Source organism: Apiospora hydei, assembly GCF_038363865.1.
Source record: "Apiospora hydei strain CBS 114990 chromosome Unknown utg000009l_segment0_segment0, whole genome shotgun sequence".
Taxonomy (NCBI): Eukaryota; Fungi; Ascomycota; class Sordariomycetes; order Amphisphaeriales; family Apiosporaceae; genus Apiospora; species Apiospora hydei.
The window spans coordinates 2,072,788-2,091,232 of record NW_027117368.1 but is presented as its reverse complement, the minus strand read 5'-3'; the positions used below and the strand labels follow the sequence as shown (position 1 = coordinate 2,091,232).

The following is an 18,445-nucleotide window of genomic DNA, read 5'->3' as shown; positions in this document are numbered from 1 at the left end:
CTCGAGAAATACTACGTATGCCTGTGATTCCAGGAGTGCTGGAAACAGAGTGCCTAGCGAAAACAGAACCTGCCGGCAGTCTGTTAAGGGCATCAGCCTTCAGGCATGTATCAAGGTTCTACAAGTAGCTGTCACCGGAACTTACCGACCACTCACCTACCATTGCCTTTGCAGGTTGTATGCATATGCGAGCTGAAAGAGAAGTGCGGCAAGGACATTCATTCAGTATTTAACACTGTCTCTCTATTCGTCCCCTCGAAGCGCCTTTCCGATACCCTATGCAGACGGCCAAAACATATCTGGCATCTCAGAATAAGGATTTCCCTACGTTGATGTAGTAGTCTCTCGGGGCTTACGCCGGGGCAACAACTACTCCAGCTGTTGTCGATTGCAACAGTGGAAGGATCCTGTAGCGTAGATAGATACAGCTACACGACAAAGCACTGCTGAGCAGTACTAATATACTTGTCCAGCTGTTCGCGGGGTTTGGGGTCAATTTCTGGGAGGGCGCCTCAGTCTGGACCAGCCCCACAACTAACCGTTTCCCCACAGGCCGACCTGATTGATGGCAGAGATCCCTGCAAGCTAGCTTCCTGGCCGCCAAATTCTCGAAGCGTCGACAACACCCGCAAAGCCTGCCTGCCAATTCCTCTTCATCATAGGTATCAATCTCTACAAACCCGTTCCGTCCCGACTCCGATTCTAAATTCCGTGTCTACAAAAACTTACACCGCGTCGGTCGCAACCATCCTTATCTTCCAGCACCATACCATGGCGGACAACCCTAGACGGGGCGGCCGGGACCGTGGAGCCTATGGTGGACGCAGAGATGGCCCACGGGACAATCGTAGGGACGACCCGGATCACGATCGCTATAAGGAGAGACGCGCTGGGAGAGACGACCGTCACAGAACTCGCTCTGCCTCCCCTCGGAGAGAACGGCGCGACCGCTCGCGAGATCGCCGGGATAGAGACCGTGACCACGCCAGGGACAACCGCCAATACCAGCCGCGTGGTGACCGCGGCCATGACCGAGGCTACGGAGGACGCGATCGCGACAGAGACCACGATAGACGTCGTAGGGATGACCGAGACGAGCCCAGATCGAGACACCGCGACCAAGACACTGCCCTCCCCAGCAGAGAAGGGAACAGGCGCGACGCTAGCCCTCCTCGCCGGGCGAACCCTTCGGAACGCAACGCCGACCTGCCGACACGTTCAAAGCAGCAGCCAGACAGGGGCAACACGCCACTCTCGTTCCGCGTTGGCAAGGGGGAGGAGAGTTCACGGGCAAGTCAGAGCAGAGACGACGTCGGCAAAGGTAGTGAAGAGAGACGGCATACTCCGCAACACGAAAATGATACTGCTATGGGGGATGACCAGGAGGACGAGGGCGAGGGCGAGGGCGAGGACGATGTGGATGTCGAGGCCGACATGGACATGGCTGCCATGATGGGCTTTGGTGGATTCGGCACCACCAAGGGCTCGCAGGTGAAGGGGAACAACGTCGGGGCGGTGAGAAAGGAGAAGAAGACGGAGTATCGCCAGTACATGAACAGAATCGGTGGATTCAACAGGCCGCTTAGTCCAGGACATCATTAGGCGTAGAGGAGGCGTAGAGACAGATCGGAATGATACCCAGTAGCCATCTAACATAGGCAGGCATAGGATAACTGCAAGACAGCAAACACAAAGTGTATACTTGTAATCTACTTCATGTGACCAAGCTTTTCCCAGGTCGATCTCGCGTGTCTGCTAATGACTTAGCACAAAGCACCATACCATGCCCGGTCGCACTACTCGAACTCGAAAACAGAACGGACGATGCCCCTGGTGGAGCATGAGGCTGAATGAATAACATTCCTATCCGATGCCATGTCCCTTATTTGGTAGCTCTTCCCATGGGTATGGCGAATGCAAGGGGCTCCGAAACCCATCCATCAGCTTGCTGCACCTCCTGTCTGTTGACGTTTAGCGGCGGTTATCGCTATCGATCGCTACTTTACTTATCGGACAGAAGACCGAAGCAGGAACAATGCCCCGCGCTTGGAGCTTGGCCCTGGAGAATGACGCTAGAGGCTGGCAGGACAGCACAGGCTGCACAGGCTGCACAGCTACCAATCGACGTCAGTTTCAGGCACAGTGTCCAGAATACTTGCTGCCATGCTGTCGTGTCTTTTGTGAGCTCGGTTTCCCACCACCACCTCCCCAACTGATCGCTGCAATTGCTGGGCGAAGCAGGAAGACCACACCTCCAAAGACTGCCCGGCGTTCGACCTAGCCACCCTCTACACGCACGTTTTCGTAGTGACGCCAATGACCTCGTGCTCATTGTGCCATGGCGTCGCATAACCAAGTGGCGGCAGCGCTGCTGTCCTTCTTTCTCTGCCTCCTACTCGGCATTGGCGGCACCGGCTTTGCCCACGCCCAAGATGGCGATGAATCCATCCTCCATTCCGAGATTACTCGTCTCAACAACCAGAGCTTGCTATGGGGGCCCTACCGACCGACCCTGTACTTTGGCATGCGCCCGCGCACCCCCAGGGCTTGATGACTGGTCTCATGTGGGCCAAGGTCGACAACTTTCAAGATGTTCAGCACAGTATGTGGCGACAGACGCATCGGGTTACTAGACGTAGCACTTGTGTTGACCAATTGTTTCTCTAACAGATTTCCGCTGGACCTGCGAGCAGGACGAAGGCATGGTCGGCTACGGCTGGGACGAATATGACACCCGGAAAGGTGGCGTCCAGACAATCCACGATTCCGGCAACACGATCGACATGACGACGAGCCTCGTCAAGATACCGGGCGGCGCCCATGGTGGAAGCTGGGCCGCCCGTATCAAGGGTGAGCCCCGCGAAGACGCCGCTGAAGGTCTGGAGACGACTGTTATCTTTTATGTCAATACCGAAGGCCTAGGCCACACTCTTGAGGTTTCGGGTGACAGTGAGAATAACGGCTTCAGTGGCGACGTTACCCTCAAGGGGTCTTCTGCGAGCCTGGGCGACTATAAGCTTGTTGTGACCAAGGGAACTGGAGACCACCCTACCAGCAGCCACCCTCTCTCAGCAGACCGGGGTGGAGACAAGACATTGGTCAACTCCATGACTGTACCCGAGCAGCATGCCTGGCAAGGGAAGGCACTGCTCTTCACACAGCTCAAGAAGAGCGTAGATATGATTGTCGAGACATACGGTGCCGAAAATGCGCCTCCTCCTTGGCAAGTCTATCAGGTTGCCAACAGTCCTGCCGAAGGCAACGTGCAGATGATCCAGAAAACTTTCAAGGGCCCCTTTGAGTTCGACGTCTTGTTCTCGAGCGCTTCAGCCGGAAAAGAGGTCACCAGCGAGGATCTCACCCGCGAGATCAAGTCGACCTCCGAGTCGTTCAACAACAAGTACTCTGAAGTCTTCACGCCCCAGGCTCCCTTCAAGGATGACAAATACCGAAGACTTGGCAGCAGTATGCTCTCGAACTTGGCTGGTGGCATCGGATACTTCAATGGTCAACACCTGGTCGATCGCTCCTATGCTCCCGAGTACGAAGAGGAGAATGAGGGCTTCTGGGAAGAGGCCGAGGCAGCCAGGGCCAAGAAACAGGAGCAGCTGGAAGGCCCCTACGAACTATTCACGAGCGTTCCGTCCCGACCCTTCTTCCCACGTGGCTTCTTGTGGGACGAGGGTTTCCACCTTCTCCCTATTGCCGACTGGGACATGGACCTCGCTCTGGAGGTTGTGAAGAGCTGGTACAACCTGATGGACGACGACGGCTGGATCGCTCGGGAACAGATTCTTGGTACCGAGGCTCGAAGCAAGGTCCCCGAAGCTTTCCAGGTCCAGTACCCCCACTATGCCAACCCTCCTACTCTGTTCTTCATTGTGGAAAAGTTCTTGCATAAACTGCAGAAGGAAGCGAACGGTACCCAGGGTGCCAAGAAAGAGACTCTGGCAACTCAGGGCATCAAGTTGGAGAGCGCCCATGTTGAGAATTCTTCTCTTGGTCTCAAGTTTTTGCAAGAACTATATCCTCTCTTGCGTCGCCAGTTCTACTGGTTCAAGAAGACACAGTATGGCGATATCCGTTCCTATGACCGGGAAGCTCACTCTAGCCGGGAGGCCTACCGATGGCGCGGACGAACCGTTACCCACATCTTGACCAGCGGCCTCGATGATTATCCACGACCACAGCCACCTCACCCGGGCGAGCTTCACGTCGACCTGATGTCGTGGGTTGGCTTGATGGCCAAGACCCTCTCCACGGTTGCAAAGGCCATTGGGGAGGTCGATGATGCGAAGGACTACGAGACAGACCTCGACAACATTCAGCACAACCTTGTGGACCTCCATTGGTCCGAGAAGGAGGGATGCTTCTGTGATGCTACTATTGATGAATTCGAAGAGCATCAGTTGGTCTGCCACAAGGGGTACATCTCACTGTTCCCCTTCCTTGTCGGTCTATTGAAACTCGACGACCCTCGCCTAGGCAAGACCCTCGACCTTCTTGGCAACGAAGACGAACTCTTCAGCCCCCACGGTATCCGCAGCCTGAGCAAGAGCTCGCCCCTATACGGTACTGGGGAAAATTACTGGCGAAGCCCTGTGTGGATGCCTCTCAACTACCTCGCAGTCGTGCAGCTGCAAGTAAGTCAATTCCCTACTAATCCCATTGGCCTTAAGGTCGGCTGCTAACTACCATCTCCCTCTAGAACGTTGCTATGCAAAACGGGCCATACCAGGCAAAGGCGGCGGATCTGTACACGCGGTTGCGCAAGAACCTGGTGGACACGGTGTACAAGAGCTGGGAAGAGACCGGCTTCGCGTGGGAGCAGTACGACCCGGAGACGGGCAACGGCCAGCGTACCCAGCACTTCACCGGCTGGACGAGCCTGGTGGTCAAGCTCATGGCTATGCCTGACTTGAGCGACATGGCCTCGCCACCCGCTTCCTCTTCCTCTGCTGCATCGACTTCCTCGGCTGCACCGGAGCCCGGAAAGTCGAGCGAAGACCAAGAAGCCAAAGAAGGCCACGACGAGTTGTAGATATGTATTGCCTCTTTTAAGGTGATAATGACTTCTACACAATGTGGTATACCCCCCTCCTTCCCCATATGCTCTAAGATGCTATGGAAGGACAGCATATTCTGAGCGAAAGTGTTTTCGGCGGCATAGACAATTAGAGCATCTCGAGGATTTGGTTCCACCTAGAAGGTAGGCGCAGAAACAAGTCGCTTGCCGATTGTATATAGTCGTCGAACCATCTCTCTCTCTCTTTCCTCGGACGCACATTTCTGGTGGATATACAGTACTCCCTCTCAAATAACGAGAAAATGAAAATAAACGATCATTGAACAAACTTCGTAAATAATAATGATTTGAGTGATCATATGGCCTAAAGTGAATAATATCCTGTACGCCAAACACCCCTATGTACCTGCCCAGTGAAAACGATGTACTGCCATGACCATCCCATAACCTGAAAATATGTCATTTCGTAATAGCATCCTCGAATGGCTGCCGGGATCTGTTTGATCCTACCTATCCTTACATTCCACATGGGGATTCCGCCACTTTGGCCTAGCCAACAAACAGACCCTATTTCCGAGTATCCGCCGTGAAGCCATCCCCTTTCGTCTTCACCACCTTCCTGGGCAGAACCTCAATATCCCTGCTGAGGAGCTTGCGAAGCTCGGGGCTGATAATCTTCTTCTGCTCTTCTTTGGCCTTGTCAGCGTTGCCGGGAGAGGTATTTGCCGCGTTCGAGGACGACCGCAGCGGGCTGGCCGGAGGAGCCGACGCGGGCGTGGCCGCCGAAGCCGAAGTCGTCGTCGAGGACTTGGGCTGTACCCTCGGCTTCGGGAAATTCTGCTTCTTGTCAATGGCCTCGACGAGTCTTTGGAAGCGCTTGTACAGGGCCTCGGCACGGATAAGTGTCGAGTCTAGGTCGATTGTATTGGAGAGCTCGTTCACTAAATAGATGGAAACCAAAGATCAGCAAGCTCATCCCCTTTTTATGTGTTTGAATGGGGGTCACGTGTAGCTAACTTACCATATTTCAAAACCTCGTCAAAGTGCAGAAGATGGGTCATGATAACATCGCGATGCTTCTCCAGTATAGCCAAGGCAACGAATAGGTGAAAGTTGCTGCTCAGGTAATCGGTCCATAGGACTTCCCAGAGGTGCAGCACGTCCATCCACTTAAACTCGCGCTTGTACCACACCAGCAACATCCGGAAGAAGAAGAAGAAATTTGTGCTGTCGGCCTTCTGGAGGTGCAGGTAGAGCTTCGGGTCCATGAACTGGACCAGGTGATCCAAAGTCATAAGCTGGTTGCGCATCCCTGACTGATCCCGAAGGAAGTTCCTCTCCATGCGGTCCATGAACTGCTGGAAACCCCAGAAAGCAATGGCGTCGTCTTGCATAACAGCGTATATAGGGGCAAGGAGGTCCGACATGCCCTGGACATAGCCGAGATCCTTGTTATACTCGTTGTAGGTCAAGAGCATGTCCTTCATTTGCTCCAGGTGCACATTCGTGCCGACCTCAGCGAAAGGCGAATCTGGGTCTGGATGTGGTATATCTTCACCAGCAAAGATAGGAACCGTACGGTCAGTTCGATGAACGTCCTTTTCTGTTAATCTGTGAGTAGAAATCCCAAGTAAACGGGCGATATGGTGAGGATGACTTACCAATACGGCTTCTTTGCTCTCTCCACCACTCGCCTTCCTCGCCTTCACCGCCTAGGTCGACCAGTCTATCCCACCAGGACGCCTTGAGTTTCACATACTCGTCTCGCAACGAGGCCATTTGTGCTCTTCGCTCATCGGCCGTGCTATACCAGTCGTAAACGCCGAGAAGGAAGAGCCATGCCTCCTTTCGGACACCATCTTCGGCATCTAATCCTCCATGAAACACCCGCTCCTTAACCTCGTCAACGGTGACGGACAGGCGACCGGTTCTCGGGTCGAAATAGGTCGTCCACTCCTTCTGTGTGACGGGCTTCCTCCGCTCCTCGAGCGACAACGAGCTGGCCTCAAGCAGTTCGAATTCGCCAACATCGGTATCCTCCATCTCTAACACATCCCTGGCCGTCCATATCCGCTGGGTCCGATCTCGCTCGCTCTGCTCGGCAATGCCCATAGCCCACCTCGCCAGATATATCCTTGCACTGTCGAACTCATCCTGTATTGTCTGGACCTCGGGGTTTCTCATAAGTCTTCGCACTTGGGGCGGCACATTTGGGTTGTCCAGTACATCCTGGGCAGCTCTTCTGGTAAAGGTGGTAACCTTGCTGAACTTCTCCATGATGTTCCAGCCGGTTTCCTTCACAAACTTCATCACTGGATCCATCTGGCCATCGGCGTTCTGCCTACTGGGCCCAGCCTGAGCGGCGCCCCTGGCAGATGCACCCCGACCGCCATCCCGCCCTCCGACCTGGGTAGGGCTGCTGGAAGTTAACTTGCCACCAAAAGCCTCGCTGTCCTCTTTGGTGGGTTCGACGAGATAAATGTTGGGCTCAGCACCGCTCCGTTCGATCTTTATATAACGTTTGAGCCACCTGAGCACCTCGTCGCCGCCCCAGAACATCTGCCCATCCTTATCGAATGGGTCGAAGTCGTTGCGCGCCCGCTTCTTCTTCTGCAGAATCGTGGACTGGCATTCGCTATCGTGGAAAAAGAGAGCAGGGAAGGAATCGCCCGCACGCGTGTTAATCACCAGCGACCCAAACCACCAACCAATACTAGGGGGCGCACGAGAAGCGAGTAAATCGCGCTGACGGGAATGGCGAAGGAATAATGGCCGACAGAGCCGCGATGTGTGGTGACGGTTGGTGGGGGCGGGACCAGATAGCTTTGTTTGGGTGGCGACTCATCGTCGGTCAAGTCGACCTTGACGTAGATGCTGGCAGCTTCTCCTAAAGACGTCTCTGGGATCCAGGCCAGAAGAAGGTCGGATGAGGCGGCCGAGGTGGATGTCCTGGAGCTTGACGACGTGGGCCGCTCATTCCGGGGCCCTTTCTGTTGCAGCAGTGCGATGAAGCCCGGGATATTGTCCTTGGCCGAGGGTGTCGGGTGGACATAAACCTTGCTTTTGGAGAATAGCAGCTTCACCCCACGGCCTGACTCGGTATGTGTGATGGTGTTGTACTCGCCCTCCTCGTCGTCACTCATGGCGAAGAAGCTCCCCCGTCGGCGACGCGGGTCGGCCTGGTGTAGTAGACGTTGGTGGGGGGTCCGGCCCTGATGTCATTGCTCTAGACTTTTGGTGATGGAGCAGCCTCTATCAGGATGCAAATGCTGGAGTTCTCGACGGCCAGCAACACTTGGTTGAAAATAAAATAGACAGAGGCTTTCCAAGCTAACACTCAGAGAGGCAGATTGAAGATGTAGATTCAAGAGTCTCTCAAGAACCAGAGCATCGATTGTCCGAGCATGTGGAAACAAGAGCATGTGAGCAGTTTAAAGCAAGACAGCAGCCCCGCAATCATCGACGCCGCCCCCCCCAGGGCCCAGGCTGCCAGGCCCAGGACCTGGGAAGCTTGGGTCAGTGGGGTTGACGCCAGGTAACAGGTACTGATTCACGGGCGCTGAGCCACGACCAAACTGCAGTACCGTTAGTACCCGGCACCTGAACCTTTAGCGTATCCATTCCTCTCGTCAGGCGCTACGTTCTGCTGCATTGCATGCCTAGCCTGTCCTGTGCCATCCTGCCCTGTCACCCGCTTCCATCATGATTCGTCTACGCCGTACGCGGATGATACGCGAGGCGAGGAGGCAATATCGCCCCCTTTGTAGCCAATATGCGCAAACAAAGAGACTTACAAGAATCGAGTGCTGAAGTGAATGAGTGTGGCTCATATGGCGATGTCTGGTTACCTAACTTAACAAAGGCGATCATGACAAGCAAGACTCTGATCATTCTTTTGCGATCTAGTTGTATGCCGAACTATGTCCTTTCGGTGGACATTGTCTGATTGGTAGTGGTATGTTATTACAATGTCACGATCTGTAAGTCCCGATGCAGACCACACAAGCTAAAGACTTGTTTGCTGGCCGTGAACTATTGCCTGTTCTGGAGGAGGAACACTGTTTGCAACGACTCAACGACGGATGCCGAACTGCTGTATTTGAGCGGGTTTTATACGCTACCGTCACCTTCACACAGAGTCTGCCTTGGAATGTATTTTGCTCTCATGTTCATTATCGCTTATCGCCTGTACTTCAACGGCCCCGCCGTTTTATGCTATCTTTAGATTTAATATACTCATGACGAGAAGCAGAGCAGTCAAAGTGTGCCGAAATGAAAATCGCTTGCTTGCTGTTCTAAGGGGGTCATCATCTCATCCGTGGCCCGCTTGGCAAACCTCTCCTAGGTCCGCTGGGCAAACCGGGTCTCCCACCTCCACCGCTCAAGTCGTTCTCGCTGCTAGCCCAGGGCGAGTTCGCGGCCACAAAGGGACGGTCGCCGCCCTTGCCGCCCGATCCTCCATCGTACATGCCGCCCGGCGCGAATCGATCCTCGTAGTCGGCCGACCCTCCACCCCTGTGGCTACTCTGCTGTTGGCCCTGCGGAGGCTGGAATGGCCCGTTGCCGGCAGGGCTCGCCGTTCGCGAACCGCCCCAAAGTCTTTGACGCAGCCGGTCCTGCGCCGATCCTCCGCCCGACGGTGTCGCCTCTCGCCCCGGCGCCGCTGACTGATAGCTGCCCGCGCGTTGACTGGGGAGCGGTCGCGCCTGGACCTCTTCGCGCGCGCCCGCCATGGGATCCGAGTTGCGCCCGCCGAACGGGTTGAGCCTCGGGTCGCCCCCGCGTGCGGCTGGCGGGGCGCCGCGGCCTCGTCGTAGGCTCTGTGAGTCTTGGGGCTGCGACACCGGGTTGTTGTCCCATAGGGAGCTCAAGCTTCCGCTGCCTTGTTGTTGGGTGAGCCCGCCGTAGCGCGCACCGACTTGGCCCTGCTGCGAGACGACGGGTTGTACGGGCGCGGGAGCCTTGGGGTCGGGCGGCAACCAGCCGGGAAAGGGGCGGCCCTTTTCTGTGTAGTACCCCCTCAGGATGCGGCAGACGTGGGTGTCATCTTCGGTGTCACCGTCGGTTTCGCCACCGAGAAACGTTCTTTGGAGGTTGTTGATGCGTGAGGTGGTGGTGGTGAGGATGTTCGAGTACCAAGACATGGCTGGCTGAAATGACGGCCTGCGCGAGGCTCGCTACGCAGTGGTTCCCAGTGGTGGTTCGGTTGACTGCGTCAGGTTGTTGCTCCAAGTTCCACGAGCGGCGGGTTGCAAATGATGCCGTGTAGCGATCGGTCGGTCCGTGATATAACCGGGGGTGAAAGGGAGGTAGGGAGGTAGGGGAGGAGGAGTCGGTCGTCAGGAGAGGATGGGAGACACTGAGTTTGATATATCGGTCAGGAAAGCGTCAGGGCGGGTTTTGAGGAGTGGAGATGAATTGTGTCTCGAAGTCGGTGCTGGGATGCATAGTTCTTGTTTCAAGGCTCGAGAAGATCAATGCTATGCGCTAATAACTTTATGTATTGATTGATGTACGTGCAGTGCAGTGCGCAGTGTCCAGTGCAGTGCAGGATGCCTTAATAAGTACCAATGCTAAGCTTTGGCGGGGTGGTAGGTCCCGCCTCAGGAACAATGAAATAGGGCAGCGTATCAAAATCCTTGAGTGCATCTCGAGTCCTGCCAACAAAGACCCGGGCAGAAACATTAAAGGTACAGAAGAAGAAAAAGAAGAAGCAAAAAGCATACAATGGCATTCTGCAGCCGTCCCTGGCTAGACTTGGCTCTTGCATCGTTTGGAGTCTAGCGGTTACATCACTGGCGCCATCTAGACTCGTTCTTTGTCAAGACATCTCCAGCATAGAAAACTCTTCGCTCATTAGAGGGTATACCGTCCAGTAGCAAAAGCCACCTCGTGCTTTCCGCACAGCTGGCTGGGGACAGAAATCTAGCTAAATTAGACTCAAAAAGAGTCTCTTCTTAGAAGTCGAGGTCCTTGGCACGATCAAACTCGACCTCGCGTTCCACCTCGCCGCGCCGTCTCGCCACCTTCTTAGGCTTGCGCGCAGCAGGTGCAGCAGCTCTCTTCCTCTTGTCGCCGGCTGCCGACTTCTTCTTGGGCGCTTCGGCCTCGCTGTCATCCTCATCCTCGCTGGAGTCATCATCTTGCGACGCGTCGTCTTCGCTGCCAAGCCAGTCGTCCAGGTCGCCGAGGTCTTCCTCGCTGTCATCCAGATCGCTGACATACTCGACAGCACCATCCTCCTCATCGTCCATTTCATACTCGGCTTCGTTCTCTTCCTCATCCTCGATACCAGTATCCATGTCCTTGTCACGGCTGGCCTCGCCCTCCCGCTCCATGGCTCTAAGCACCTTCTTCCAGATGCCCTCGCTGACATTTAGGGGCTGGTCGCCATACGCGCCTTCGCGAAGTCTCTGCAAAAGTTCTCGCTCAATCGTTCGCTCGAGTTTGGCGGCCGCCTCTGCCTTGCGCTCTCTGGTCTCTTCACGTCTCCTAATCTTGGGCGCCAGCTTCGGTACTATTGTCTCGCCCAGGCGGGCCTCTTCCTTGGCTAAACGACGAGATCGGATGGCCTAGGGCATGTGTTAGTGTTGTCCCAGCGAGCAGTCCAGTACAGTAAGTGAGGTATGCATACAACTTGCACAAGTCGCGTCAAACGCTGCTTAGCTTTATGCTGAAGAAATTGGGGCCAGTATATCAGCCACTCGTCGATCTGTTTCAAGGCTTGTTGATAGTTGGCCGACAGCTTCCTTCGCTCCCATAGCTTAGAAGGCATGTGCGCTCTCTCGATTGTCTTCATATACAGATAGATGGTGCCATTGGCAGAGGCCCGAACGGTAGCATCTGTAAGCATGGAGGGTCAGTGACTAGTCGCCCGAAACGATGCAATGAGGAATGCTTACATCTTGAGTTCGCCAGGGGGCAACTTTGACGGTTCTGTCTGCTGGTTAGCCAAGATACCCAATGATGGGTGGGTTGTAACGTACGCAAAGACCAGTAATGTTCATTTCATTGCGACAGAATGTTTGTTCCTTGGTGGCTACATTGACGTTAGTACGACTGCGTGGGAAAGATATCGACGCCGTCAAGCCTACTTTTGATTTTGAAACTGCAAAACTGCTCTGTAGCCAATGTTAGTCTCTAGACCCATGCGCAAGGCGGTTGCAGTATTGTAGCTTACGGTTGATAACCTGCCAGACGATCTCGTCGGACGCCATGGTGGCTGGCTGGGGTGCTGAATGAGGAGTGGATGAGAGTGGTGACTGGCAGTTGATCTCGGTTCTCGCAATGTCCCAGGAATTGTGACAAGGAGCAGAACAGTTTACTGATTGTTCTGGCCGAAAATTGGGAGCGGAGAAGCTCAAATGTCCGGATCTCGTTGCGCAATGGGTGCCGGCTTTGGCATAAACTTCAAGGCCGTACGAACGCCTTTGCGATCTCTTTACTGTCTCTTACTGCTGGAGGAAATAATAAATTTTGGCGGGGCTCTTGGGCGGTCAAGAACGGCACTCAGCATATCAGTTCCGCTCGAGCCAATGAGAAGCCGGCTATTTGTTTGTGGGGCCAGGTACATGTACTTGCATCGTCGTATCTGATATCCACTAAACTTCGGGAAGGTTAACAATGCTGGGTACAGCTTGAGCTGCAGGGGTGATGGTAGTAGGTGGTGAGGACTTCACAGCAGTAGTATTGGTGTGCTCGACTCCTCACTCCCACACATACCGCACAGCCAACGAATGGAACTGCTTGTGTCAATACGTGTTGGTTGAATCTAGATTTTATCCTGGGAGACATATAACTCCGTTATATTCATTGTTCCATCCTACTGCCCAACCTGCGTTTCCTGGCTGGTAGGAGTTGATGACTCAGCGGCTGTGAACGCGAACTGACAGTCAATGTTCTGCCGTCTTATTATACGGACGAAGCCATTCAGTCTTCAGGCCGCAAGGCCCTTGGCTCATGGTCTTGCGTATCGAGCATTCCAGACCAGAAGCGGGATAGTTTCTCCACCATGTGGCCGGCAGGGGATCCGGCCCCTGAATAGTCAATTATACTTGCAACAACGACGGCAGTATATGGTCGCCAGTCAAAAGAATGACACCATACACGCCCTATCGACTGCCCAAGGTACGGCCGGAATAGCCGTCATCAGAGTCTCTGGACCAGCTTGTCACGAGGTGAGCGGGTGAGAAAAAGCAAAGCCTGTCGTTATCGCAATGCATGCTGACTCCCCCTTTCAGGTATACACGGGTCTCTGTCCTGGACACCCTCTCCCGAAGGCCCGCTATGCTAGTGTAAGGACTCTATTCCATCCCCGGTCTGACGGGTCCATCGTCCTGGACTCGAGCGCCATGGTTCTCTATCTTCCCGGGCCCAAGACGGTCACGGGCGAGGACGTGCTAGAGCTCCATGTGCATGGCGGAAGCGCTACCGTGAAAGCCGTCCTGTCTGCGGTCGCAGCGTGCCCTGCCAGTAGCGGCAATATCCGGTATGCCGAACCGGGCGAGTTCACCAAGCGCGCTTTCCTGAATGACAGGCTGGACCTCGCACAGGTCGAGTCGCTGAGTGATACGCTCTCTGCCCAAACCGAACAGCAGCGGCGGGCGGCCGTCCGTGGCTCCAATGGCGCCTTGGGGAGAACCTACGATGATTGGCGTCACAAGTTGTTAGACGCCAGGGCTGAGATCGAGGCTATCATCGATTTCTCCGAGGACCAACACTTCGACGAGTCGCCTACAGACTTACTAGCGAATGTCTCTCGGCAGGTGGAGGAGATTCTTCAGGGCATCGAGGTGCATGAGGGTGCCAGTCATCGGAGCGAGCTTCTTAGGAATGGCATTCGAATAGCTCTGGTGGGACCGCCAAATGCTGGCAAAAGCTCTCTGATGAACCAGATTGTCGGCCGAGAAGCGTCCATCGTCTCTGGCGAAGCCGGAACCACTCGAGACATCGTCGAAGCCCATTTGGACATACGGGGCTACCTATGCACCTTTGCGGACACGGCCGGTTTCCGATCTGACAATACGCCAGGGATGCCTGGCGCTAGTAACGAGGGCGTCATGGGTGCCATAGAGCGCGAGGGCATTCGTCGAGCTCGAGCCAAGGCCTTGGAGTCGGATGTGATCATGGTCCTGGCCTCGATCGAACGGGATTCGACAGGCGAGAACTCCCTTGTATACGATGCGGAGACTCTCGAGCTCCTCCAATCCGTCGGCAAGGGCATCGTGGTGGTAAACAAGTGCGATGGGGTCCCACGAGATGAACTGGAGCTGCTGGTCAGGGACTTTGTGGCCACGACCCTCGAGAAAGTCGAGGGACTGCTTGCCGAACCGATTCTCATCTCTTGCAAAGAAGCTCAAACCCGTACCGCGCAGATCCAAGATCCAGGAGGCGTCCACAAAGTGGTCAACCGCCTGGCTACTCTCTTTTCTGATATGACCGCGCTACCTGCCAATCAGCAGGACCTACACGGTGTTACAGAGAGGCAAAGACAGCTCCTGGTACAATGTCGGCAACACCTGGAAGATTACGTGGGCAACACTTCGTCGGAGGATGTCATGGATGAGCTCAATTTTGTAGTTGCAGCTGAAGATCTCCGATATGCCGCGAACTGCCTGGCGCGGATCACGGGTCGTGGGGAAACCGGGAATGTGGAGGAAGTATTGGGCGTCATATTCGAAAAGTAAGTCGCGTGAATCTTCTACTCGTTGACAAATTGTAATCACTGACCAAATCGTTTGCGCAGGTTCTGTGTAGGGAAATGAATGAAATTAGATATCTAATACAGAAGAAGGAGAAAAATCAACCCGTCTTCCAAACTCCTTCCCAATGCAGCCTGATCTGATGCTTTGTGTCTAGCAAGATGATGCGATATTGTTGTTACATGAGTGTATGCCTGAGCATTCTAATTCTTTCTAGGGGTCCTCTTTGGTGTTGTGGTCTACAGTCTTGTCCGAAACGATGCAAGGTGGAAAATGAAGCTGAATGCTGGGGGTATGTGATGTATGTCCTTGACGCCGGCCCAATGCAGTGACAAATGAGAAGGTGTTGATACATTAGCTTCCTCCGTATAAGAAGGAGGAAAGCCAGATGGAGTTGAGGTCGTCATGGCGGGGGTGAGATATTCCCCGAAGACAACTGGGCGCGAAAGTATTGTTTATTCGTCGTCGTCGTCCTTGCCGTCCTTGTTGTAGCCGCTGCGGCCAAAGTTCTTCTTGTCGTCCTCATCGTCACCATCCTTGTTGTAACCACTGCGGCCGAAGCAGCGCTTGTCATCCTCATCGTCGCCGTCCTTGTTGTAGCCGCTGCGGCCGAAGCTGAGGGTCTGAGGGCAGTTGGTGAAAGTGAAGGCGGCCATTGTGAATGTTTGGCGTGTGATTTGGAGCAAAGAAGTATTAATGAGTCTTGGTGTTGTAGAGCACGTGAGGCTTCTTGTTGTTGTTGTTGTTGCTGTAGTGTGTGTATGTGTGTGCGATGGCAAAGCTGAGAGCTAGTTGCTGTAGATGCTGTTTGAAGGTGAATGTGAAGGTGTAGTAGTATTAGATGTTGTTGTTGCTGTTGGATGTTTGTTGATGATGGTGATGATGAGATTGGATCTAGACGGGGGCAACTTGGAGTTATATAGAAGTCTGGAGGCTATACCCGTATACCTCAAATTGTCAAGGTATGCCGGCTCGTCCGCGCCGCAGCAGCAAGCCAGCCCCCTGGCACGGCGGGCGGTACGGCGGGAAGGCATCTCTCACCATCGAATCTGAACGTTGAAACGGGAAGCTGATGACCTCAGATGGTTGAGTGCTGCCTGAAAAAACAGAACCCAGCCTCGACAGGGGTTCGCCGTGAGAAAACGGCCCCCCTGGAAGCCTCAAAAACGCGGGATACAGCCGAGTTGAGGGTGAGTCCAGTTCAGGGAGCCGGTAGCTCGAACGGTTTGTTTGGACCCCCAAGTAGGTAGGTAGGTACAAAGTAAGCCGAAATCGCATATAGAAACAAGGCGTTTTGGGGATGAGACAGCAGAAAGGCATTGTCTCGATTAGGAAGAATGCTGATGATGTTGCGCAACCGCAGCAGATGCATAGAAGCCGGATGGAATCTAAAAATGGGGGCCACACCTTGTAGGGCTGAATGTACAGAGATACGACGCAGATTTGCCAAGCCCGCAGACGGCTATCAATTTGATTGATGAGCCAGTCTGACAGGCCACACACGCGCACATACGACCAATGCGAAAAAAGAGCGAAGCCTGGCTGGTGACTCGGCGAGTCTGATGAGTCTGACAGCTGCTGCAACCACTCAGGACTGGCCAAGGTAGGTACCGTAGGTACATAACATAGCTGCATACTGGCTGGTGCCCTGGAAATAGCACCTCTTTCTCAGCCAATCATGCCACACCGAATCGAAGACAAATCAAAGACAATCGTATCTCGAGCCTTCCCGAAGCAGCTGGATCATGCGGCCTGCAGCGACCCGTATCGACTCTCCCATTCCCCTGGGTCAGGGCCAAAGTCAGGCTCAGTCATAATGATACCTAGTCTGCCATGCCATGCCATGCAACCATCCACCCTCCGGTGGTGTGCGGTACCTAAGGTTACCTATTTCCCACATGGTAGATGCAGATCTCCTCTGCGCGCGGCGACCAAGTACCGTACTTTCGGTCGGTCGCCGAGTCACTAAACGAAATTGCTTACTTACTCGGTCAAGACCGAAATCTCGAGGGCCGGTGGTGATGGTGATTCCCCCTGCCGTCTCCTGCTCGTGGCCCAAAAATCCCAGCGTATTCCAAATTGACATTCGGAAACCCCACCACACGCTGGGGATTACTTATGCGGAATGCTGCTGATTCGTCGCTATACCCCCATGACAAAGCCTCAATGCATAGACTGTGAGTCAGCCGGCCACCGTTCACTTGCGTATAGGCGAGAGATGATGCTGCCACTGAATGCGTGCGATTCTGTCTGTGGGCTTGCAATTGCGTCAAGTGACGGGCCTATTCTGACCGGCAGAATCCGGTGTGCTCAGGAACCACGGATGAGATTAAAAAACCGGGCTTGGGCGGAAGCATCACGCATGGGTTTCGGTCAGCAAGTATACGCGGCGGCCGTTGCCAATCAGCGTCCGCCGACTTAGGTTGCGGCCAAGGCATCAACTCAGGGGGGGCAACGCTAGATGGTCGCAGGTGAGTTGAGTGATGGGCTCAGGCTCGGCAGCAATTGGCTGGCCGTGATGCCAGAGTAAAAAAAGAACTGCACCTCCATGGAGTCCCTCCAACATCCTCCGAGCTCGTACCACACCCTCTTCATCCTTCTCCTGCCAAGGGTGCCACGAGGTGCCAAGCGAACAGACTCTCCAGAGAGTCCCGACTCCCGTTGAAGAGCACTGACCTCAGTCCCGAGTGCATGAGACAGACAGATGGAGGGAAAGCAAAGTGGAAAGAAGAGAGAACAGATTTTAGTGCTTATGCTGGCTGTCGCAACTCCAGTGGCAGCTGGAGTACCTAAGGAAGCGCCCAAACATTTTCTCTCAACGGCCACCTATTTTTAGCCCCCAGACTCTTTCATTGGTTCCTCAATGGCTGCTCCCCCAGCAATACTGGACCAAATTAGCACAGCCTCCCTCCTTGTCATTCGAACAGTGGGCTAATTAGCAGTACAACCCTCAAATGGGCAAATTCTTACCTATGGTTCGCTCTTACAGCAACCGCCATCTTGATCGTAAATGCATCCCGTTTCTTACATACTTAGGTACGTTACCCAATTCCCAATTCCCAGACATATTTTGGTAAGTCGGCAGGCGCTGCACTTCTCTTAGCTAAGAACGACTCCGACTGACTGCAGAGGTTTGCATGGGTGACGGTGACGGCGTTTCCTAGCTTGCATATTGTTATTACATACATACCTACATCATTCATGGATCTGCACTTTTCTTAGTACCTATGAGACCCAAGTTGGTAACAGAGACCTTTCCGACTTAAACCCCTTTCAGCCTCAACGTATACTCTTCACCGCCGGCACACCGTGACAGCAGTGCCCCCCAAGACCTTACCTTCACGGATCGGAGCCTATGCCCTCACACGCCTCTGTCTTCACCGGCGAGGCTATGCGACTCGGCGTCTCGTCGGCCGTACTGCGTACTGAGTAATCGGGACATATGACATGACTATACCATGCTAGCCGGCGCCCACGGCTGCCAATCGTCAGCCTTCCTTGAAACATGATACAACCGTAAATTATATGTTCTATTCGCCGATGGCAACCTCGTACAGCATCCGCGTAAGGTACCGCATCGCAGCGAGGATGACCCCCCACGCCCAAGAATTCATGATTGATATACGCCATACCAGGGGGCAGCTCGTCGACTCCGGAGAGTCCCCATCACATGCGAACCATTTACTAATAGAAAACAGGTGTGTCTTCAACAATTGTA

The 18,445-nt window shown here is 54.2% G+C and overlaps 8 protein-coding genes across 8 annotated transcripts; 3 read left to right on the top strand and 5 right to left on the bottom strand.

The window, feature by feature from the left end:
- Window positions 1–771: 771 nt before the first annotated feature.
- PG997_012435 (uncharacterized protein) lies at window positions 772–1,602 on the top strand (the record flags this gene model as incomplete). The annotated part of the gene is made up of 1 exon (XM_066816749.1): window positions 772–1,602. One exon carries the CDS (start codon window positions 772–774, stop codon window positions 1,600–1,602), a length of 831 nt encoding a protein of 276 aa, XP_066662441.1.
- Window positions 1,603–2,490: 888 nt separating this feature from the next.
- PG997_012434 (uncharacterized protein) lies at window positions 2,491–5,041 on the top strand (the record flags this gene model as incomplete). Its single annotated transcript, XM_066816748.1, has 3 exons — window positions 2,491–2,602; window positions 2,671–4,643; window positions 4,709–5,041. 3 exons carry the CDS (start codon window positions 2,491–2,493, stop codon window positions 5,039–5,041), a joined length of 2,418 nt encoding a protein of 805 aa, XP_066662440.1.
- Window positions 5,042–5,593: 552 nt separating this feature from the next.
- On the bottom strand, window positions 5,594–7,585 carry PG997_012433 (GTPase-activating protein GYP7; the record flags this gene model as incomplete). The annotated part of the gene is made up of 3 exons (XM_066816747.1): window positions 5,594–5,967; window positions 6,048–6,629; window positions 6,688–7,585. 3 exons carry the CDS (start codon window positions 7,583–7,585, stop codon window positions 5,594–5,596), a joined length of 1,854 nt encoding a protein of 617 aa, XP_066662439.1.
- Window positions 7,586–7,710: 125 nt separating this feature from the next.
- On the bottom strand, window positions 7,711–8,169 carry PG997_012432 (uncharacterized protein; the record flags this gene model as incomplete). The annotated part of the gene is made up of 1 exon (XM_066816746.1): window positions 7,711–8,169. The coding sequence occupies one exon, from the start codon at window positions 8,167–8,169 to the stop codon at window positions 7,711–7,713; it is 459 nt and encodes a 152-aa protein (XP_066662438.1).
- Window positions 8,170–9,333: 1,164 nt separating this feature from the next.
- On the bottom strand, window positions 9,334–10,170 carry PG997_012431 (uncharacterized protein; the record flags this gene model as incomplete). The annotated part of the gene is made up of 1 exon (XM_066816745.1): window positions 9,334–10,170. One exon carries the CDS (start codon window positions 10,168–10,170, stop codon window positions 9,334–9,336), a length of 837 nt encoding a protein of 278 aa, XP_066662437.1.
- Window positions 10,171–10,983: 813 nt separating this feature from the next.
- On the bottom strand, window positions 10,984–12,243 carry PG997_012430 (Mak16 protein; the record flags this gene model as incomplete). Its single annotated transcript, XM_066816744.1, has 6 exons — window positions 10,984–11,598; window positions 11,661–11,869; window positions 11,929–11,962; window positions 12,013–12,065; window positions 12,121–12,147; window positions 12,207–12,243. 6 exons carry the CDS (start codon window positions 12,241–12,243, stop codon window positions 10,984–10,986), a joined length of 975 nt encoding a protein of 324 aa, XP_066662436.1.
- Window positions 12,244–13,242: 999 nt separating this feature from the next.
- PG997_012429 (tRNA modification GTPase trmE) lies at window positions 13,243–14,712 on the top strand (the record flags this gene model as incomplete). Its single annotated transcript, XM_066816743.1, has 1 exon — window positions 13,243–14,712. One exon carries the CDS (start codon window positions 13,243–13,245, stop codon window positions 14,710–14,712), a length of 1,470 nt encoding a protein of 489 aa, XP_066662435.1.
- Window positions 14,713–15,182: 470 nt separating this feature from the next.
- Window positions 15,183–15,383, bottom strand: PG997_012428 (uncharacterized protein; the record flags this gene model as incomplete). Its single annotated transcript, XM_066816742.1, has 1 exon — window positions 15,183–15,383. One exon carries the CDS (start codon window positions 15,381–15,383, stop codon window positions 15,183–15,185), a length of 201 nt encoding a protein of 66 aa, XP_066662434.1.
- Window positions 15,384–18,445: the final 3,062 nt, after the last annotated feature.